The 24,244-nt window shown below is 22.5% G+C and overlaps 6 protein-coding genes across 6 annotated transcripts; all 6 read left to right on the top strand.

Moving 5' to 3' along the window:
• Positions 1-1,522: 1,522 nt before the first annotated feature.
• Positions 1,523-2,645, top strand: PY17X_0627501 (PIR protein; the record flags this gene model as incomplete). The annotated part of the gene is made up of 3 exons (XM_034637461.1): positions 1,523-1,537; positions 1,659-2,492; positions 2,580-2,645. The coding sequence occupies 3 exons, from the start codon at positions 1,523-1,525 to the stop codon at positions 2,643-2,645; spliced, it is 915 nt and encodes a 304-aa protein (XP_034493433.1).
• A 2,384-nt stretch (positions 2,646-5,029) lies between these two features.
• PY17X_0627601 (PIR protein) lies at positions 5,030-6,222 on the top strand (the record flags this gene model as incomplete). The annotated part of the gene is made up of 3 exons (XM_034637462.1): positions 5,030-5,047; positions 5,173-6,072; positions 6,160-6,222. 3 exons carry the CDS (start codon positions 5,030-5,032, stop codon positions 6,220-6,222), a joined length of 981 nt encoding a protein of 326 aa, XP_034493434.1.
• Positions 6,223-8,533: 2,311 nt separating this feature from the next.
• Positions 8,534-9,707, top strand: PY17X_0627701 (uncharacterized protein; the record flags this gene model as incomplete). The annotated part of the gene is made up of 3 exons (XM_719720.2): positions 8,534-8,548; positions 8,685-9,551; positions 9,642-9,707. The coding sequence occupies 3 exons, from the start codon at positions 8,534-8,536 to the stop codon at positions 9,705-9,707; spliced, it is 948 nt and encodes a 315-aa protein (XP_724813.2).
• Positions 9,708-12,103: 2,396 nt separating this feature from the next.
• On the top strand, positions 12,104-13,214 carry PY17X_0627801 (PIR protein; the record flags this gene model as incomplete). Its single annotated transcript, XM_022955256.1, has 3 exons — positions 12,104-12,118; positions 12,257-13,018; positions 13,107-13,214. The coding sequence occupies 3 exons, from the start codon at positions 12,104-12,106 to the stop codon at positions 13,212-13,214; spliced, it is 885 nt and encodes a 294-aa protein (XP_022810742.1).
• Positions 13,215-15,240: 2,026 nt separating this feature from the next.
• Positions 15,241-15,925, top strand: PY17X_0627901 (fam-c protein; the record flags this gene model as incomplete). The annotated part of the gene is made up of 2 exons (XM_722410.1): positions 15,241-15,321; positions 15,452-15,925. The coding sequence occupies 2 exons, from the start codon at positions 15,241-15,243 to the stop codon at positions 15,923-15,925; spliced, it is 555 nt and encodes a 184-aa protein (XP_727503.1).
• A 3,366-nt stretch (positions 15,926-19,291) lies between these two features.
• PY17X_0628001 (PIR protein) lies at positions 19,292-20,451 on the top strand (the record flags this gene model as incomplete). The annotated part of the gene is made up of 3 exons (XM_022956543.1): positions 19,292-19,306; positions 19,442-20,260; positions 20,365-20,451. 3 exons carry the CDS (start codon positions 19,292-19,294, stop codon positions 20,449-20,451), a joined length of 921 nt encoding a protein of 306 aa, XP_022811002.1.
• Positions 20,452-24,244: the final 3,793 nt, after the last annotated feature.

The raw sequence follows: 24,244 nt of genomic DNA on the forward strand, positions 1-24,244 counted from the left end.
TTATTTATCATAAAGGCATAATAATAGATTAATCAGTATTAATTTTTAAATTTTATATTTTGAGGTATAAATTAAGTATATTTTAAAAGATTTAAAAAATAAAATATAAGTATATTAATAAAATTTCATATCATATTTTGTTCTAATAGTTATAAATAATATAATAGATAAAATGCGTTATTATTATATGGCTATACATATAAACTAATAAAATACTCTATCAATAACTAATATTAAATATTTTATTGTGGAAACTTCATATAATTAAATATTAATTTTATTGAAAAGACATAATAATACATTATATATTTGTTAATGATCCAATTTGGAATCTGTAGTTTTATATTATAAAAAGCTGTATAAATAGAGAAAGTGTTAAAGAGTCAATAAACGTTAAATTTCTTTTTATTATTCCATATTATATTATCATCGTTTAATGAGTCATCATTTTTTTAATCACAAACGACATTACTTTATCATAGAATTAATAAAATATAGAATTTTAATAAATTATTTGAATGTATATGCATGATAACTATAACAATAAATATATAAGATAAGAATGAACAATGTATAGTATTTAGGAAATATTTATCTAAATTTATATATTAAAAGAGCAAAGATATCTTATCTCTCTCCTCTTAAAGTGAAATATAATAACTTAATTAAACATAGTTTTCTATTATACTTTAAAATTTGCATCAATACTTATTTATGTGCTAATATTTAATTTCTACTAAGTATATTTTAAAAACAATATGAACTTAAAGACTTATTTAAGCTTATAAATACGGGTTCACTTCTAATTGTCGTTTTAAAGCGTGGAAAATATGCGTAAAATATATTATAAAATTATCCAATAGAGAATACTTCGCAATTGAAATATGTAGGAATAAAAATAAAGTTATTTAAAATGTTAAAATTATTTTTTAATTTATCTATATTAAATAAAAATAATATAAATTTATATAATTTGCATAGAAAATGGAGCATATAACTTTAAAATACTATAATTTTAGAAAAAACTATATTATATATTATAAGAAACAAGTATATAAATATTTAATATATTTTAAAAAGTTATTATTTATATGGTTTTAAGGATTATAATAATAATAAAACTTTTTTATTTTTAAATTTATACAGTATTTAAGTTTTAGGGCGTTGTTTACGTTCTATATTAAAGCATATGTATAAGTATATATTTTTTAAATTCATTATAAAAGTATATTAATTTTTATAATAAAGTTATACCAAATGTTAGTAAGAATAGTATTTTTTGTATAAAATGTATTAAGCAACCCTCTATTTAAGGTAATTTAGCTAAATGTCATAAAATAAGTATAATATGATTTTAGTAATACTACTATATTATTATTTTATATGAAATTAAAATTAAGAATATATATAACGAAAGATAATTGGTATGTAAAGAGCTTAAGTAAATATAACATATATTATGCAATATATATAAATAGCATCATCCTACATAACCTTCAAATTAGAACGGAATTTCATTATAATGTCTATTAAGCTGGTATATATTCTTTTTCTTACATTATTTGGATGTTGCATTAACTATAAATTATATTAATTTTCATTTTAGTAACATTTATATTAATACATTCTTTTTTTTAATTCGTAAAATATATTCGTAGTGTGATGTAATTGACTTAATGGATCGTGGTCTTGTCCTCGATCAAAATTCTAAAAATTATACGTTTATTGGAAGTTTAACCGAAATGCATTGTCCTGATAATAATTGTGGTAATGATGATAACAAAAAAATTAGTTCTGCCTTTATAGCATTCCTAAATTACTTTAATAATACTGGTATTGATGAGAATTTAGATAGTGATAAAATTGCTGAATACGCTATTTTATGGTTAGGTCACAAACTGAATCAAAAAACACAAAATGAAACCATCACATTAAACGAGTTTTATAATAATCATATAGAAAAAAATAGCAAATATGAGGAAAATATATTTAAGAATAATAAGATTAAAAAGGATGATATATGTAAAAAAATAAAATCGATGAATATCGATATTAAAGATATATTTAATTTTTATGAAGTATTTAAATTATTATGTAAGATGGGTAATGAACTTAATAAAAAAGGATTCCAATGCAATAAATGTTTAGAAAATTCTGGAGAATTTTATGAAAAATATGAAAAACTAATAAATGCTTTAGATATTAATAAAGGAAGTTCTTATTTTCAACTATGGTTAAGTTTATCAAAAGATTATGAAAAATTTAAAGAGCAATATAGTGTTAAATGTAATGGTACCAAATTCCATGAAGCTTGTCCACGAAGTTCAGTGACAACAAATCAAGTGACAAATAGTCCAGTGAAAGAATGTTCAGTGACAAATAGTCCAGTGAAAGAATGTTCAGTGACAGAATGTCCAGTGACAAAAAGTACACTAATTACAATTGTAATTATATTTGTTGCATCATCAATTTTATTGGGAGTTTCTTATAAGGTAAATAATAAGGAATTAAAAAAAAATATTATATATATGCAAACGTTAACAAAAAAATCGTACATTTTTTTTAATTTTTTATATTAGTATTCGTTATTTGGATTTCGTAAACGATCTCAAAAACAGCATTTAAGAGAAAAGCTAAAAAAATAAAGAAGAAACTGATCATTAATATATTATTCGAATATTAATAATGATTAATATATGTTAAGAATCTGTCTATTTCGAAGTAATTTTTTATAATAGTTTTTATATTTTTTTTATGTTGTGGAACCCATATTCGGGTTAGGATTAAGTATTATATTGTATTAATTTTTTATAATTTTAACACTAATTAAATATATGTACCATCCCGTATGTTTAATCACGAGATGGAGTTCAAAAGTCCAAATATGCAACCAAAAAAGGATCACAACACTTTTTCATAAATTATAATATATATAATTTAGTGTTCATGCCTATTTAATATGATTAAAAGATGTCTATATTGTATATATTAATTCATATTATGATATGTCATAATTGCCTATTATATAAAACTTGTTAATCAGGGTGTATGCTAAATTGTGCGTAACACAATATAAAATATGTTTACTTGTTTTATGAAAACTTTATTTAGTAAAATTTATAACTTGGATCATATTTGTTTTAAATTAATTATATTATGCCAACTGAACTGTAATAATAACATTATATATGAGGCTGGATATTAATTATAAAATGACTCATTTGGAAAAATTGTCTACAATATAATATACCTCCAGGTTAATATGTATATGATTGATATTAATTAAATATTATACTAATATATAATTGGTAATCATAAAATATAGATATATAAGATATTGATCAGAATTCGACAATACAACATTATCTATAAAAGGGATTTTATGCATCTAACATTTTTAATAATACAATAAAAATATACATATTAATAAAAAATTACATTATAGATATATGAATACTATCCTTTTAATTTTCGATTATATATAGTTTCATTTATGCTAAAGTTTTAAATTCAAATTATAGAAATAGTTCTCTATACATTGATTTATTTCGCATAAAGGTATAACCTTAGATTAATCACTATTAATTTTTAAGCTTTATAGTTTTGAAGTATAAACGTATTACATTTAAAATTTTTAAAAAATAAAATGTAAGTATATTAATAAAATTGAATGTTATAATTTGTTCTAACAATTATAAATAATATGGTATATAAAATTAACGTTATCATTATATGCCTATAAATATAATATAATAAAATACCAATAATTAATATTGAAATATTATTTTATTGTGAAACCTTCATATAATTAAACATTAATATTATCGAAAAGACACATAATAATACATTATAAAGGCATAATTTTTATATATTTGTTAAAGATCCAATTTGGGATTTATAATTTTATATTATAAAATATGGATTAATGAAGGAATGGTTAAATACTTAATATTAAATATCATTTTATTATTCCATATTATATTATCATTGTTTTACCATAGAACTAATAAAATATCGAATTTTTAATAAATTATTTGATTGTATATACATTGATAACTATACCAGTAGAATATATAAGATAAAAATGAATAATGTATAAAATTTAACGAATATTTATCAATTATATTTATTAAAAAAAAAATATATCTTATCTCTCTCCTCTTAAAGGGCAATATAACAACCTAATTAAACATAGTTTTATATTATACTTTAAAATTTACATAATAGTTATTTATATGTTAATATTTAATTTCTACTAAGTATGATTTTAAAAACAATATGAACTTAAAGACTTATTTAAGCTTATAAATGGGGGTTCAGTGCTAATTGTTGTTTTAAAGAACGGAAAATATAACAATATATTATTAATTACCCAATAAGGTATATTTATAAATTGAAGTATATAGGAATACAAATAAGGTTATTTAATGCATTAAAATTATTTTTTAATTTATCTATATTAATTATAAATAATATAAACTTATGTAATTTGTGTAGAGATGTAAGCAACATAACTTATTTTGAAAATACTATAATTTTAATAAAAAGGGGCATACAATATTAGAAACAATTCTATAAGTATTTAATATATTTTAAAAAATGTACTAATAATAGATTTATTAATTTGTATACGTTTACAGGTTCAAAGGAATAAATATATTTATTAAAGCATGAGAAACAAATTTATATTTCTCTATATTGAGACATAAGTATAAGGGAGTGTATTTTAAACTAATTACAAAATCCCTTAAGTTTTTATAATGGATATTATTAATAATTATTAATTTGTTCATAAATTATATTATACATATGACCAAAATAAATATTTCCATAAATTATATATAAACTTATTATGATGTTACTATTGTATTATTACTTTACATTAGTTTTATATTAATACTAAAAACAAAATGCGATTAACTACATATAATTTTTATATAAAGAATCCAAAAGTGCGTCCCCTATTCTTATGTAATATATGAAATTAATATGATGTACTTAATTTATAGTTCAAAATTAAAATTCCAATATGCTAAGTGATAGAGTGGTACATACAATTTCTTGAATAAAAATATTTGTTATTACACATTTTTGATATCGTTTTATCTATAAATTAATAATACGTTCATTTTAATAGACATTTATATTTGATTTTTTTAAATTGTTTCTTAGTGTGGAGAATTTGAAAGTATATGGAGGTTTTTTTCCGATGATTTAACTGAATCTAGAGAATATGATTTTAAGTCGTCAATGCTTAAGAATTACTGCCCTAAACCTGGAAACTGCAATAACGATATCGATAAGATTAATGCTGGGTGTTTATGGTTATTTAATAAATTTTATGGGAATAATAGTAATTTTTCGATTTATGCTAATGGAAATATGAATATTGTTGTATACTTTATGACTTGGTTAAGCTATAAGTTAAATCAAAAACCACAAAGTGGAGTCAACAAGTTTAACGACTTTTATAGTAAACATATGAAAAATGTCAAGGAGTATACGAATAATATAAATGATGTTACGGGGTATACAAGTTATATTGATCTTATAAATAAAAAAGAAAATTTGATGGATATTGATATTGAGCTTATGTCTAAATTTTATGATTTATTTAAAAATTTGTGTAAAATGTATAATGATTTTTCAAAGAAGAGCAATAATAGCAAAAAGTATATAGAATATGCTAAAGAATTTGCTGATGAATATAAAAAACTTTTTAATGATAATGATAATAATATTAAAGGAAGTTCATATGATCAAATATTGACTACATTATCAAATGATTATAATTATTTTAGAAATAGTTATGTTAGTTCTAATATAGGAAATACACTTCCAGAACTTATAACGGAAAAAACAACACAGGTTTCCGTATCAAATCCTATAGAAGGACAAGATGTCTCCTTGAGTGAAATACCAGAATTAAAATCCGAAACTGATGTATCTAGTTCGAAAGATAAAGTATCAGATTCTGATTCAGGATCACCAAGTTCATCGATATTAAATAAATTAATTTCAATTCCATTTATATTTGTTGCAACATTAATTTTATTAGGAATTGCATATAAGGTAAATAATAAGTCAACTAAAAATACATTCAACATAGTAATTCGTGAATATAAATAAATTATACATTTTTTAAAATTTTTATATTAGTATTCGTTATTTGGATTTCGGAAACGATCTCAAAAACATTTAAGAGAAAAAATAAAAAAATAAAGAAGAAAACTGATCATTAATATATTATTCGAAGAGTAGTGATTATTCCAGGAATAGTAATAATGGTTGATATATTTTAAGAAATTGTCTATTTCGAAGTAATTTTTTATCATAATTTTTATATAGTTTTTATGTTGTGGGAGCCATATTGGGTTAGGGTTAAACATTATATTGCATTTAGTTTTGTATAATTTGAAAATTAATTAAATATATGTATCATCCCGTATGTTTAATCTCGAAATAATGCCTAAATATGCAACCAAAAGGGGTACTCCCATTAATATAAAAAGAGCCACATAACATTTTTTCATAAGTTATAATATATATAATTAAGTGTTAATATTGATATTGGCTATATATGAATTAATATTATGATATATCATAATTGTCTATTATATAATCATTGATAACCCAGAGTTATATTGAATTATGCATATCATAATATATTTTTTTATTTGATCAAATATTTTATTTAGTAAAACTTATAATTTGTATCATATTTGTTTTAATTTAAATCATATTATCAAACTGAATTTTAATAATATATATTCATAAAATATAGATGCATGGGATATCGATCGGGAGTCGACAATACAACAATACCTATAAAATATATTTTATGCATCTAACATTTTTAATAGTCAATAAAAATGTGCATATTAATAAAAAAATAAAATATAGATATATGTATACTATCCTTTTAAATAACAATTATGTATAGTATCATTTTATCCTAATGTTTTAAATTTAAATAATAGAGATATTAATATATACATTAATTTATTTACTATAAAGGTATACTATTAGATTAATCACTATTAATTTTGAACTTTATAGTTTTGAGGTATATATAAATTGGAAACATATATTTAAATAGTTAAAAAATAAAATATAAGTATATTAATAAAGTTTAATATTATAGATATGATATATTAGTATATGCCTATACATATAATCTAGAAATTACCAATAGTTAATATTGAAATATTGTCATATTGTGAAACCTTCATATAATTAAATATTAATATGAATTTTATCGAAAAGACGCATAATAATACATTATAAAGGCATCAATTTATATATTTTGTTAATGATCCAATTTGGAATTTGTAGTTTTATATTATAAAAATCTGGATCAATGAAGAAAGTGTTAAAGACTCAATTCATGTTAAATATCATTTTATTATTCCATATTAACGCATATTATATTGTTGTTGTTTTACCATAGAATTGATAAAATATTGAATTTTAATAAATGAGTTGATTGTATATACATTGATAACTATAACAATATAATATATAAGATAAAAATGAACAATGTAAATCATTTAAAGAATATTTATATAAATATATATATTAAAGGCTAATATATCTTATCTCTCTCCTATTAAAGGGTAAAATAATGAGATAATCAAACCTAGTTTTATATTATACTTTAAAATATCATCAGTAGGTATATATGTTTAATATTTATTGAGCATTATTTTAAAAATAATTTACATTTAAATACTTATATAAGATTTTAAATAGCATAATAAGTATGGGTTCATTGCTAATTGTTATTTTAAAGAATGGAAAGGATGGCAAAATATATCATAAAATTACCCAATAAAGTATATTTCTAAAATGGAATATTTAGGAATAAAAATAAAGTTATTGAAAATGTTAAATATTATTCGAATGAATATATATTAAATAAAAACAATACAAATTTATGTATATGCAATTAAAAAAGTGAACAATGCAACTTATTTTGTAAATGTTATAATTTTAGAAAAGTCTGTATTATATGTTATAAGAAACAAGTATATAAAAAATTAATCTATCTTATTAAATAACTATTTATATACTTTTGAAGATTATAGTAATGATGGGTTTCTTATTTTTTCGATTTTTTCAGTATATTAATTTTGGGGTACCATTTATTAAAACAAAAGATATGACGTTGTTTACTTTCTATATTAAAGGATATGTATAAGAAGATATATTTTTATTTCGTTACAATGTTGCTTTAATTTTATCATAGGATTATACCGCAAGATATTAAGTATATAAATTTATGTAAAATTGTATTATATATACATATGGTAAAACATGTATTAGACTCCAAAAATAAGGAAATTTATTTAACTACCATAAAAGTATATATTGTTCTATATTATCTTTAAATTGATATTAAGAATAATAATAACATATTTAACCACAGATAATTATATATTATGGTTCAGTTATTTTGTCATTTATTAAGCGTAAATATATAAAATAATATGATGTTACATAATCTACATATTATAAACAAAATAAAATTACAATGGATTATGACCTGGTATCTGCATTTTTAATAAAATTTGCTTGTATTTGTATTTGTTGATATTATATAAGCTATAAAATTCATTAAATTTTATTTTATAAGAATTTCATTAATATATATTTTTATTATACTTTTTTAAATGTTTTCTTAGTGTAAAAGGTTTGATACATTGAGAACCTTTTTACCCGATGACTTAATCACATCTACAAGTAAAGATATTCATACATTAGGGAATATTAAGAATTATTGTCCTAGTGAAGGTTCAGGAGGCACAAAAGAATGTAAAACTGATTTCGATAAAATTCAGGCTGGATGTTTATGGTTATTTGAGCAATTGTTTGTGAAAAATAAAAATAAAATAAAAAATATCAATGTTGTTGGATACATTATGATTTGGTTAAGTTATATGTTAAGCATAAAAAAAGAAAGCGAAGTCACAAATTTAAACGATTTTTATAGTAAGCATATAGAAATTAATACGTATTATACTAATTGTGATAATAATGGTCAAGATTGTGGTAATTTATTAAAAGAAATAACGGGATATAAAAATTATAAGGAAATTATAGATACAAAAAATGAATTGTTGAATATTAATTTTGAGCATGTGCCTAAATTGTATGATGCATTTAAATCATTATGTATCATGTATACTGAAATTAGTACAAGCGACAGAAAAGATAAGAAATATTTAGAAAATGCTAAAAAATTTGTTAACAAATATAATGAACTTAACAATCCTAATAATACTAAAGATAGCCCCTATTATCAAGTATTGTCTACATTATCAAATGATTATAATAATTTTAAAAATTATTGTAACAAAATTAACGACGATTGTAGCGATATTCCACCTCTTCCAGAGATAAAAACAACACAAGATTATGTACAAGATTCTGGACAAACTCCTGTCCAAAATTCTGAAGCTACATCATCAAGTTTGTCGATAACAAACAAATTAATTCCAGTTTTATCGATAATTGTTGCAATACCAATATTCTTGGGAATTTTTTATAAGGTAAATAATAAAGAATTTATAAATTATTTACGTGATTACTTATATGCGATTATCAACAAATATATAATATGTTTACCATTTTTATATTAGTATTCGTTATTTGGATTTCGGAAACGACCTCAAAAACAACATTTAAGAGAAAAGTTAAAAAAATAAAGAAAAGGGATCATTAATTTATGACTCTGAAAATAGCGACCAATACACTTTAATATATTTTTATATTTGGAAATAACAAACTTTTATCAAAATGTTTGCATAATTTTTATATATTTTTATGTTTTGGGTCAGGAGTGAGATTATGTTTGTAGAACTCATATTTGGGTTAGGGTTAAGTATTATATTGTATTTAATTTTGTATAATTTGATAATATTTATTGGTCTGTAAATGTTGATCAAATATGTTTACCATTTCCGTATGGTTAATCACGAGATAAAGTTCAAAAGTCCAAATATGCAACAAAAAAGGGGCATTGCCATTAATATGAAAGGGGTTACATAACATATTTATAAGTTATAATATATATAATTGAGTTTTCGTGTCGATTTTATATGATTAAAATAAAATGTTTATATTGCATATATTAATTCATATTATGATATATCATAATTATTTATTATATAAAACTTGTTAATATGTGGTTATATTGAATTATGCATAACGCAATATGTTTTTTATTTGACGAAAATTTTATTTAGTAAAACTTATAATTTGTATCATATTTGTTTTAAATTAAATCATGACATCCAACTGAACAGTATAATAATATTATATATCAAAGTATAAATTATAATTCGATTCATTTGGAACAATTACCTACATTATAATATACCTTCATATTAATGATTATATTTTTAATGTTAATTAAGCATATTACCAATATATAATAGGTATTCATAAAATATAGATCGAGAATCGACAATATAACATAATCTATAAATTATTGTTATGCTTCTAACATTTTTTGAAGTTGTAATTGTAGTTACTATTATCTTCTTGTATTAATAGAAGTTGCTTCATACGGTTTAATTTATTTATCATAAAGGTATAATAGTAGATTAATCACTATTAATTTTTAAACTTTATATTTTGAGGTATAAATATATTATATTTTAAAATTGTTAAAAAATATAATATAAGTATATTAATAAAGTTTAATATTATAGATATGATGCATTATTATATGCCTATACATATAATCTAGTAAATTACCAATAACTAATATTGAAATAATGTTTTATTGTGAATCTTCATATAATTAAACATTAATATTATCGAAAAGATAAATAATAATACATTATGAATGTATCATTTTTATATATTTGTTAAAGATTCAATTTTGGATATTTGGTTTTATATTCTAAAAATATGAATCAATGGTGAAAGAGTTAAAAACTCAATTCATGTTAAATGTCATTTTATTATTCCATATTAACGCGTATTATATTATCATTGTTTTATCGTAGAATTAATAAAATATAGAATTTTTAATAAATTATTTGAATGATATACATTGATAACTATGACAGTAGAATATATAAGATAAAAATAAGTATGTAGAATATTTAACGAATATTCAATTTAATTTATATATTAAAAGATAAAATATATCTTATCTCTCTCCTACTAAAGGGTAATATAAAAAGCTAATACATATAGTTTTCTATTATACTTAAAAATTTCATCAATAATTATTTATGTGTTAATATTTAATATTTATTAAGTATGATTTTAAAAACAATCTATATTAAAGACTTATTTAAGCTTATAAATTCGGGTTCAGTGCTAATTGTCGTTTTAAACCTTGGAAATGATGCGTAAAATATATTATAAAATTACACAATAAGGCATACTTACAAATTGAAGTATATTGGAATAAACATAAAGTTATTTAACGCATTAAAATTATTTTTTAATTTATCTACATTCATTATAAACAATATAAATTTATGTATTGGGCATAGAAAATAGAACAATACAATTTTGTAAATATTATAATTTTAGAAAAGACTATATTATATATTATTAGAAACAAGTATATAGTATTTAATATATTTTAAAAAAAGACTATTTATATGCTTTTAAGGATTATAGTAATAATATAATTTTTATTTTTTAATTTATACAGTATTTAAATTTTAGAATTTAAATCATTAAAACATAAAATATAAATATATTCCTTTTCTATCTTCAAGCATACTTTAAATTCATTATAAATGTATATTCATTTTTATAACATAGTTATACAAGATGTTAGTAAGAATGTATTTCTTGTATAAAATGCATCATATATATATTTAATCAAAAATGTATTAAACAATCTTCTATTTAAGGCAATTTAGCTAATTATCATAAAAAGGAATAAAACGTTTCTTTATTGATAATATTATTATATTATTCTATATTAATTTAATTATTGAAAAACTTATAATATATTTAACTACAGACAATTGTCATATATAGGGCTAAAGTTTTGCGTCACATATTTGGTGCATCGTATATAAAACAGCATGATTCTACTCAATTTACAAATATAAAATGAAATTTCATCACAATGGATAAGGAAGTGGTATATGCATTTTTTAATAATAATAATAATAATGTCCTTTACATTTTTTGATATTGATCATATATAAATATCATCAATATTTTAATAAAATTTTCAATAATATACGTTTTTATTAATTGTTTTTAAATGTTTTCTTAGTGTAAAAGGTTCAAGAATGTAAGGGAATGGTTACCCCGTGAATTGATTGAAGGAAACAATAAAAGTATCGATGATAATTTGAAAGAATATTGTACTAATAAATGTGAAGATCCTCTCGATAAAATTAATGCTGGATGTTTATATTTGCTTAATGAATTTTTTAAGGATGCTTCTGCGTTTGATGGGGTTGCAAAAAATAACATCTATATTGTTCAATACATTTTGATATGGTTAAGTTATATGTTAAACCTTATCAAAACTCAAGAAAACGTCAGTAAAGAGCATTTTTATAATACATATATAAGGAATGGTAGTAAGTATACTACTAGTATAAACTATATTGATGATTATAATGATTATAAGGATCTTATAGATACAAATGATTATTTTTTAAGTATGGATATGAGCATTATATCTAAATTATATGATGCATTTAATATATTATGTGATATATATAATGAGCTTGATACAAACGGCTCAAATTGCGAGAAATATTCCCAAAAAGCTAGTCAATTTGTTGAAACATATAAAAAAATTATCATAGATCGTATAATTATTGAAGATAACCCCCATTCTCTTGTATTGATTATTTTATTAACATATTATGATAATTTAAAAAAAAAATGTGAAGATTTCCCATCCATTCCAGATATAGAAAACATAATTTCTGAAGTTACATCAAGTTCGTCGATAGCAAGCAAATTAATTCCAATTTTATCGATATTAGTTGCAATAGCAATTTTTTTAGGAATTTCTTATAAGGTAAATAATAAGGAATTAAAAAAAATAATTATTATATATATGCAAACATTAACAAAGAAAACGTATGCTTCTTAACATTTTATATTAGTATTCACTATTTGGATTTCGGAAACGATTTCAAAAACAAAAATTAAGAGAAAAGCTAAAAAATATAAAGAAGAAAATGAATAGTTCATATATGATTCAAAGAGAGTGACTATTTCATGAATAGTAATAATGGTTTATATATTTTAAGAAACTGTCTATTTGGAAGTAATTTTTATCATAATTTTTATGTTGTTTTATGTTGTGGGTCAGGGTTAAGTATTATATTGCATTTAATTTTTTATAATTTGATAATATTTATAAATCTAAGGAATTGTTTTAAATATATATAATAAACAAGTTATTAAAAATATGTATAGAATAAGTTGGAGATTTTAATATTTATATTAAGTCTAAATATGTAAGAAAAACTGAAAATGACGATGACTATGAAAAGGAACGAATAATGTAATATATTTTGAAAAATTATAAGAATTGCATTTTGTGTTAATATAACTTAATGGTAAATATTTTGAGCCATGTACTTTTTGTATTTTATTGTTAATTTGTGATTAATGGTTTATGTGTAAATTGATCAAACATTGGAATCGACTTGGTCCTAGAAGAGAACAACGATTTAAATAATTAAGATGCATAATATGAAAAACTGGAAGAGAAGAAGGGGAAGTAAGGAAGAACGATGAGAAAATGGGATTAGCAAATATATACAAACCTATGCAAGTCGATCCTTTATCATTTATTAATTTATTTTTTTTGTTAATTTTTTGTTTATAAAAGAAAAAGCGATTATTTGTATGATAAATTTAATTAACATGTATTTGAAGTCGAATTTAAAGAATACTAAATAGTAAATTTATCTATTAATATGAAGTATTGTGTATAGATGATACATCTCAAGAGTTTGTTTCGTATTTTATAATAAAACATAAAATATATTTTCTATATGATTGAATTCTCTATTATAACTGAATTATAACATTTATTTGTCTTTAATTATTATTTATAAAAGTCAAAATATTGTATTGTTTAAATACAAAAGTGTCTTAACATCGGTTAAATGAATATGATGAAAATAAAAGTTAATAGCATCAAGCATATTTCATTTTTCGACTTGAGATAAAAATAAATTGGTTCTATATGTATTATTTTTGTGATTTAATATTTTAATTGATTGTTTTTTGAATTACATTTAAAAATTTGAATATTTTATATTATTTTAATAGAAATAACATATTTGATGTTGCATATCTTGAGATATATTTATAAATAATATTATTACATACCAATTTATGAAAAAAATATTTTTACAAAAAAGGGGTAAATAAAATGTAGAATATTATTAAATACTATTAAACAGTTGAGAAGTATAACAAAGAAGAAAGTATTTAGATGCAAACAACTGTTGTTAATTATTTTGCATATGTTTGCATATATTAATTTACAATATATATGTATCTAATATGTTATTGCCATAATTAATATATATTAATTTTCTTGTAGATAAACAATAGAAAAATATAAGTTTTATAAAGTATCAAACATATTATTAAATGAGCCTTTAAATTATACTAAAGACTTATTTATATAAAAATATGAAAAAATATATTTTAGGTTGAATTTGTTACATAAACTTATTTGTATATAATTAAAATAATGCAATTTTTTCGAAAATTGGTTGTTATTTGAAAGAAACGTAAATATAAAAATGTTCGCAATTAAATGTTTATATCTCTGATGATAGCAGTTATTATATATTTATATGATGATATATCCAGGTAAACTAGTGCATTAATCTATTCATATTTTAAGTATTAAAAAAAATTTTGTTATATTAAATACAATGGTTCAAATAAACAAAAAATGTTCAGAACAAATATATACATTTTTATATATTTAGAACAAATTGTTATATATATTTTTATGCATTTAAAATAAAAATAGAATATTAAAATTTGTTAACTTATACTTGCAGTATTATAAATTTGTGAATGCTTTAAAATAGAAGCAATACATAATTTCATAAATATAAAATAATTTGCTTACATATATTTTAATATTAAATAATAGCATTATTGTTTTACAAAAATAATAGATAAAAAAGAAATTGAAAAAAAAATAAAACATATATATTATTTAAAGCGTACATCTTCGAGGAAACACTTTTTATTAATAAGAAAATGAATAAAAGGATATTTAGTTTAGTTTGCATTGCCTTGTATACCCTTTTGACTGTACCAGCACATTGCTCCGAACAGGAAGTAAGTTGTCAAAACAAAATATAAACTAATATATAGAAAATTATATAATAATCGTTATTTACATGTGGTGATGTATATATTAACGCATATATATATATATTAGTATATTCCCTTGTATGATCGATCTAAGGTATCTGATGTAGGAAACAAAAGTGACGAAAAAAATGATATAGAATATAAACGTGAAACACAATTAAAGAATACAAATTCTAAAGATGATAGAGGATTCAATTGTTTTAATATATTTAAAAAAAATAAAAGAACACAATCACATTCATATAGTAAAGTACCCTTAACTCATCCATATAATAAAATAACCGAAACATCTTCAAATAACAATGACTCTATTCATAAGATAGAATTGTTGATGGAAAAGATTGCCCGTTACTTTCTTGCAAACCATTCAGAAATTTTAAAGTTTTTATCAAATAATAAAATAACCGAAGCATCTTCAAATAACAATGACGCTATTCATAAGGTATCATTAGAGATGCGAAAAATTATGCGTGAACTTCTTGAAAAAAGTCCAGAAGGTTTAAAGTTATTGTCACGATTAGCTGAAAAATTAGAAAAACGTCCTTCAAATGATAAACCAAGTGAATAATCTTCATACAATAATTACATTAAAGTGATATCGAATTAAAGAACGAACAAAAAAATTATTTCGAATTATCACTTAAACTACAATATTTGACATGTGATTCATATAGACAATTGAATTATGTTTTTTTTTATACATTTACGAGTTCGTATTTTAAGTTTATAATTTCATTATGTAATTATTAAAATAAATGTAATATATTTTGATTATATATTTGAATAAACCATTAACATATATATATATATGAATTTTTTTTGTTATTTATGCTTATTTATAGTATAGAATTTGTGAAATATTGTTTCGAAAATAATTAATAATTGAAATAAGATTGATCCATTTGCTATAATCATAGTATTTATTATTTGTACGGATATAATTTTATATTATATACATATGTTAATATTTTACATAATGAAAGTAAAATTAAACAAAATTTCATTTTTTGAAGTTTATTAATAGAATAATACTATAAACAATTTCATAGATGCATTGCATTTATTTAATTGAGTCAATAGTAGATGGTGATATATATGCATATGAAAGGGTTCAATGTTGCGTTTTGGGGAACTAATATTTTGGGTCATGATTCTGTACTATGTGTTATAGTTTTGTTCTATGGAATCTATGTTTTGAGTTGGAGGTATTTTTTTATTAATTTGTTTATAATTTGATCATATTTATTTGTCTATAAATGGTGATTAAATATGTAAGTCATCCCTATATGTTTAATCTCGAGCTGAAGTCTAAATATGAAACCAAAAAATGGGTATTGCCATTAATATGAAAAGGAACACAACATTTTTTTCATAAATTATAATATATATAATTGACTGTTCATGCCATTTAATATGGTTAAAGTAAAATATTTATATTGTATATATTAATATAGATATTGGCTATATATGAATTCGTATTGTGCTATATCATAATTACCTATATAAAACTTGATCAGGGGACTATATTAAATTGTGGATACCAAGATATAAAATATGTTTCTTTATTTGACGAAAATTTTATTTAGAAAGCCTATAATTTGTGTTACAATTATTTTAATTTAAATTATATTATACAACCGAACTGTAATAATAGCATTATATGAGGCTGGGTATAAATTATAAGATTATTCATTTTGAATATTCATCTACATTACAATTATATTCGGATTAGCATATGTGTGTTTTTAGCATTAATTAAATATATACCAATATATAATAGATAATCATAAAATATAGATTCATAAATATCGATCGAGAATATAACATTGTCTATAAAATATTATTATGCTTCTAACATTTTTAGTAACACATAAAAAATTGAACTATATATACATATCTTTTTAAGTTGTAATTGTAGTTACTATTCTCTTTTTGTATTTTACATTTGTATTTAAATTAATTAGTATTAATAGAAATTGCTTTATATGCCATAATTTATTTATCATAAGATATAATAATAGATAAATAACTATTAATTTGTAAATTTTATATTTTGAGGTATAAATAAATTATATTTAAAATAGTTAAAACAATAAAACATAAGTATATTAATAAAATTTAATGTTATAGTTTGTTCTAATAATTTTTCTAATAATTATAAATAATATGATATATAGAATAGCGTTATTGTTCTAATATATATATAATATTGTATAAATGACTAAAAATGAAATATGTTAAATTTGGAAATATATACAATTATATATTAATGCAAAATATACAGAAAAAGTATGTAACAATTAATTTGAACCAATAATATTTTTATTAGGTTATTATATATATACAAATTCACAAATATATAATTTAAATATATTGTTATTACGAAATAATATGATCTAAAATGTTATACTTTAAAACAATGAAACAAGGACAAATACAAATTGAATTAAAATATTCCTCTTGAGTGAATTAATTATCTCATTGTACTATACATTGATATGGCAATAATAATAGTAATAGTAATAACAATAGATAAACGTATTAAATATGAAAAAATCATTAAATCCATTTGATTCGAACACGTTAATATATATTAATTATATATATTATTAAAGATATGATAAGAATAAAATTGTATGCACAAAACATCATATGAAATATTATAGCCTTCAACTAAGTATGCCTTTAATGTGATAATATTAAAACTAACATTATCAAGCAAAATAATATTAATAATTCTATAGTTTACTTAAAAATATAGTTTTTCATCATAAAACTAAATATAGTTTATTATAAAACATGCAGTAAAATATTATTTATTAAAATATAAAAGCAAACTATATATTTAGAAAAGTAATAATTTTAATTTATTTATAATGTATACATTAATTGAAAGTTTTAATGGTAGAAAATATAAAATATAATTAAACTATGTAGAATAAATAAATCTTATATGGCGACATCCTTGTCTTAAAAAAACATACTTCCCTTATCTCTCCTATCTAAAATGTAAATATACCAACCTAATTACACATGGTTTTTTATTATACTTTAAATTTTGCATCAATAGTTATTTATATGTTAATATTTACTAAGTATTATTTTAAAAACAATATACATTTAAAGACTTATTTAAGCTTATAAATACGAGAGCAGTACTAATTGTCGTTTTAAACCGTGAGAAAGATGTGCAAAATGTATTATAAAATTATATAATAAGATATATTTCTAAATTTAATTATATAAGAATAAAAATAAAGTTATTGGAGTCATTAACATAGATTGTAAAGTTATCTATATTAAATAAAATAATATTAAAATTATGTATATGCAATTAAAAAAGGGAACAATGCAACTTAATTCGAAAATAATATAATTTTAATTAAACATGGTATATAGTATTAGAAATAACTATATAAATATTTATTATATTTTAAAAAATTACTATTTATATACTTTTAGGGATTATAGTAATAATATAATTTTTTATTTTTTATATATATACAGTATTTAAGTTTTAGAAGGGGAATCATTAAAACATAAAATATAAATATATTCCTTTTCTATGTTCAAACATACTTTAAATTATTTATAAAAGTATATCCATTTTTATAATAAGCTATACCAGATGTTAGTAAGAATAAAATTTTTTGTATAAAATTCATCATATCTATATTTAATCAAAAATGTATTAAGCAACCCTCTATTTAAGGTAATTTAAATAATTATCACAAAAAGAAATAAAACGTTCCTTTAGTAATAATATTATTATATTATTCTATATTAATTTAATTATTGAAAAACTTATAATATACTTAACTACAGACAGTTGCTATATATAGGATTAAAGTATTTGCGTCACATATTGGGGACAGTGTATATAAAGCAGAATTATTTTACTCAATTTACAAATCAAAAATAAGATTCCATTATAATGAATAAGGAAGTGGTATATGCATTTGTTAATAATAATAATAATTTCCTTTATATTTTTTGATATTGTATTATATATATCATTAAACTTTATTTTAATAAAATTTTCAATAATACACGTTTTATTAATTGTTTTTAAATGTTTTCTTAGTGCCAAAAATTCGAGAATGTATGGGGTGCTTTCCCCGATAAATTAGACAAAGATAAATATTATAAATTTGAAAATAATAATATATTAAATAGTTATTGTGATAATGATCAATGTGAAGATGATATCAAAAAAATTAGTGCTGGATTTTTTTATTTGCTTAGTGGATTTTTTGGGGATCCTAATTCGTTTAACTTTGATGAAAAAAGTAATAACGATATTTTTTATTACATTATGATATGGTTAAGTTATATGTTAAACCTAAAAAAAAATGACTTAAACAACAGTCTACAATATTTTTATGATATAGATATATCAAATCAAAATAAGTATAAAAATCCTATAGTTGGTTTTACGGAGTATAATAATTATATAGATCTTTTAGATAAAAAAAAAATTGTGAATATGGATATTAAAGATATATCTAAATTTTATGCTCCATTTAAATCATTATGTACCATGTATAATGAATTTAATGATAGAACGTCAGATTGCAAAAATTGTTCGAACAATGCTAAAGAATTTGTTAACAAATATAATGAACTTAATGAAGATCATAGTATTACTGGAAATGTTTCATATAGTCAAATATTGTGTACTTTATCAACTGATTATAATAATTTAAAAAGTAAATGTAGCAATAGTTCATCCTTTCCAGAGATAAAAACACCAACAAATTGTGTAAAAAGATTCAAACAAAGTTCTCAACTAATTTCTGCACAAAATTCTGAAGATATATCAAGTTCGTCAATAGGAAACAAATTGTTTACAGTTTTATCGATATTTGGTGCAATAGCATTTCTTTTAGGAATTTCTTATAAGGTAAATAATAAGGAATTTAAAAATATTCCATTTAAATATTATTTTAATTATATATATGCAAACATTAACAAAAAAATCGTACATTTCTTAACATTTTATATTAGTATTCGTTATTTGGATTTCGGAAACGATTTCAAAAACAAAAACTAAGAGAAAAAATAAAAAATATAAAGAAGAAAATGAATCGTTAATATATGATTCGAAGAGAGTGACTATTTCAGGGATAGTAATAATGATTCATATATTTTAAGAAACTGTCTATTGGAGAGTAATTTTTGCATAATTTTATATAGTTTTTATGTTGTGGGTCAGGGTTATATTAGTGGAACCCATATTGGGATTAGGGCTAAGTATTATATTGCATTTAATTTTTATAATTAAACACTAATTTAATATATATACCATCCCGCATGTTTAATCACGAGATAAAGTTCGAAAGCAGAAATATGTAACCAAAAAGGGGCATAAGCTAATATGTAATGAATTGCGCAACATGTTTTATAAGTTATAATATATATAATTGAGTGTTCATGCCGATTTAATATGATTAAAATAAAATGCCTAAATTGTATATATTAATATAGATGTTGACTGTATATGAACCCGTATTATGGAATATCATAATTGCCAATTATATAAGCCTTGATAACCCAGAACTATATTCAATTATGGATATAATAATATGTTTCTTTATTTTATGAAAATTTTATTTAGTAAAACTTATAACTTGTATCATATTTATTTTAATTTAAATCGTATTATCCAACTGAAATGTAATAATAGATATTCATAAAATATCGATCGAGAATCGACAATACAACGTTATCTATAAAAGGAATTTTATGCATCTAACATTTTTAATAATACAATAAAAATATACATATTAATAAAAAATTACATTATAGATATATGTATACAATCCTTTTAATTTTCGGTTATATATAGTATCATTTTATGCTAAAGTTTTAAATTCAAATAATAGAAATAGTTCTATATACATTAGTTTATTTACTATAAAGATATAACATTAGATTAATTAATATTAATTTTTAAGCTTTATAGTTTTTAAGTATAAATATATTACGTTTAAAATTTTAAAAAAATAAAATATAACTATATTAATAAATTTTCATATCATATTTTGTTCTAATAATTATAAATAATATGATATATAGAATAACATTATTATTATACCCATATAAATATAATAAATTACTTTACTAGTAAATAATATTGAAATATTGTTTTTTTGTGAAAATTAATATAATTAAACATTAATATTATCGAAAAGGCACATAATAATATATTATAAAGGTATCAATGTTATATATTTGTTAAAGATTCAATTTGGGATTTGTAGTATTATATTTTAAAAAACTGGATAAATAAAGAAAATGATAAAGACTCAATCAACGTTAAATTTCTTTTCATTATTCCATATTAACGCGTATTATATTATCATTATTTTACCATAGAATTAATAAAATATAGAATTTTTAATAAATTATTTTAATGCACATACGTTGATAACTATATCAATAAATATATAAGATAAGAATGAACTATGTAGAATATTTAGCAAATATTTATTTAAATTTATATATTAAAATAGCAATATATCTTATCTCTCTTCTCTTAAAGTGAAATACAATAACCTATTTACATATAGTTTTCTATTATACTTTAAAATTTGCATCAATACTTATTTATTTGTTAATATTTACTAAGCATTATTTTAAAAATAATATGCATTCAAAGACTTATTTAAGCTTATAAGTACGGATTCAGTGCTAATTGTTGTTTTAAAGAATGGAAAAGATGGGAAAATATATTATAAAATTATCCAATAAGGTATATTGGAATAAAAATAAAGTTATTGATCACATTAAAATGAATTTTGAATTTATCTACATTCATTAAAAACAATATAAATTTATTTAATTTGCATAGAGATGTAAGTAACATAACTTGAAAATACTGTAATTTTAATAAAACAGTGGTATGTAGCATTCGAAACAAGTATTAAATATTTAAAATATATTAGAAAATATTTATTTATATACTTTTAAAAAATATACTAATAATAGATTTATTAATTTTTACATTTTTACATATTTACATGTTCATGGGTATAAATCTATTAAAACATGAGAAACAAATTTGTATTTTTCTATATTGAGACAGGGTTCAGGGTTTAGGGTTCAGGGTTCAGGGTTTAGGGTTCAGGGTTCAGGGTTTAGGGTTAGGGTTTAGGGTTTAGGGTTCAGGGTTCAGGGTTTAGGGTTCAGGGTTCAGGGTTTAGGGTTTAGGGTTTAGGGTTCAGGGTTAGGTTCAGGGTTTAGGGTTTAGGGTTTAGGGTTCAGGGTTCAGGGTTCAGGGTTTAGGGTTCAGGGTTTAGGGTTCAGGGTTTAGGGTTCAGGGTTAGGGTTCAGGGTTTAGGGTTCAGGGTTCAGGGTTCAGGGTTTAGGGTTCAGGGTTCAGGGTTTAGGGTTCAGGGTTTAGGGTTCAGGGTTAGGGTTCAGGGTTTAGGGTTCAGGGTTCAGGGTTTAGGGTTCAGGGTTTAGGGTTCAGGGTTTAGGGTTCAGGGTTTAGGGTTTAGGGTTTAGGGTTCAGGGTTCAGGGTTTAGGGTTTAGGGTTCAGGGTTCAGGGTTTAGGGTTTAGGGTTCAGGGTTTAGGGTTCAGGGTTCAGGGTTTAGGGTTCAGGGTTTAGGGTTAGGGTTCAGGGTTTAGGGTTTAGGGTTCAGGGTTTAGGGTTCAGGGTTCAGGGTTTAGGGTTCAGGGTTTAGGGTTCAGGGTTCAGGGTTTAGGGTTCAGGGTTTAGGGTTCAGGGTTAGGGTTAGGGTTCAGGGTTTAGGGTTCAGGGTTCAGGGTTTAGGGTTCAGGGTTCAGGGTTAGGGTTCAGGGTTCAGGGTTTAGGGTTCAGGGTTCAGGGTTTAGGGTTCAGGGTTTAGGGTTCAGGGTTTAGGGTTTAGGGTTCAGGGTTTAGGGTTCAGGGTTCAGGGTTTAGGGTTCAGGGTTCAGGGTTTAGGGTTCAGGGTTCAGGGTTTAGGGTTCAGGGTTTAGGGTTCAGGGTTCAGGGTTTAGGGTTCAGGGTTTAGGGTTCAGGGTTTAGGGTTCAGGGTTCAGGGTTTAGGGTTCAGGGTTCAGGGTTTAGGGTTCAGGGTTTAGGGTTCAGGGTTTAGGGTTCAGGGTTCAGGGTTTAGGGTTCAGGGTTTAGGGTTCAGGGTTCAGGGTTTAGGGTTCAGGGTTCAGGGTTTAGGGTTCAGGGTTCAGGGTTTAGGGTTCAGGGTTCAGGGTTTAGGGTTCAGGGTTCAGGGTTTAGGGTTCAGGGTTTAGGGTTCAGGGTTCAGGGTTTAGGGTTCAGGGTTCAGGGTTTAGGGTTCAGGGTTCAGGGTTCAGGGTTTAGGGTTCAGGGTTCAGGGTTCAGGGTTTAGGGTTCAGGGTTTAGGGTTCAGGGTTCAGGGTTCAGGGTTCAGGGTTTAGGGTTCAGGGTTTAGGGTTCAGGGTTTAGGGTTCAGGGTTCAGGGTTCAGGGTTTAGGGTTCAGGGTTTAGGGTTCAGGGTTCAGGGTTTAGGGTTCAGGGTTCAGGGTTCAGGGTTTAGGGTTCAGGGTTCAGGGTTTTTAGGGTTCAGGGTTTAGGGTTCAGGGTTCAGGGTTTAGGGTTCAGGGTTAGGGTTCAGGGTTAGGGTTCAGGGTTCAGGGTTTAGGGTTCAGGGTTAGGGTTCAGGGTTCAGGGTTTAGGGTTCAGGGTTCAGGGTTCAGGGTTCAGGGTTTAGGGTTCAGGGTTCAGGGTTTAGGGTTCAGGGTTTAGGGTTCAGGGTTCAGGGTTCAGGGTTTAGGGTTCAGGGTTCAGGGTTCAGGGTTTAGGGTTCAGGGTTCAGGGTTTAGGGTTCAGGGTTTAGGGTTCAGGGTTTAGGGTTCAGGGTTCAGGGTTTAGGGTTCAGGGTTCAGGGTTTAGGGTTCAGGGTTCAGGGTTCAGGGTT

The sequence above is a fragment of the Plasmodium yoelii genome (assembly GCF_900002385.2).
Source record: "Plasmodium yoelii strain 17X genome assembly, chromosome: 6".
NCBI classification, from domain to species: domain Eukaryota; phylum Apicomplexa; class Aconoidasida; order Haemosporida; family Plasmodiidae; genus Plasmodium; species Plasmodium yoelii.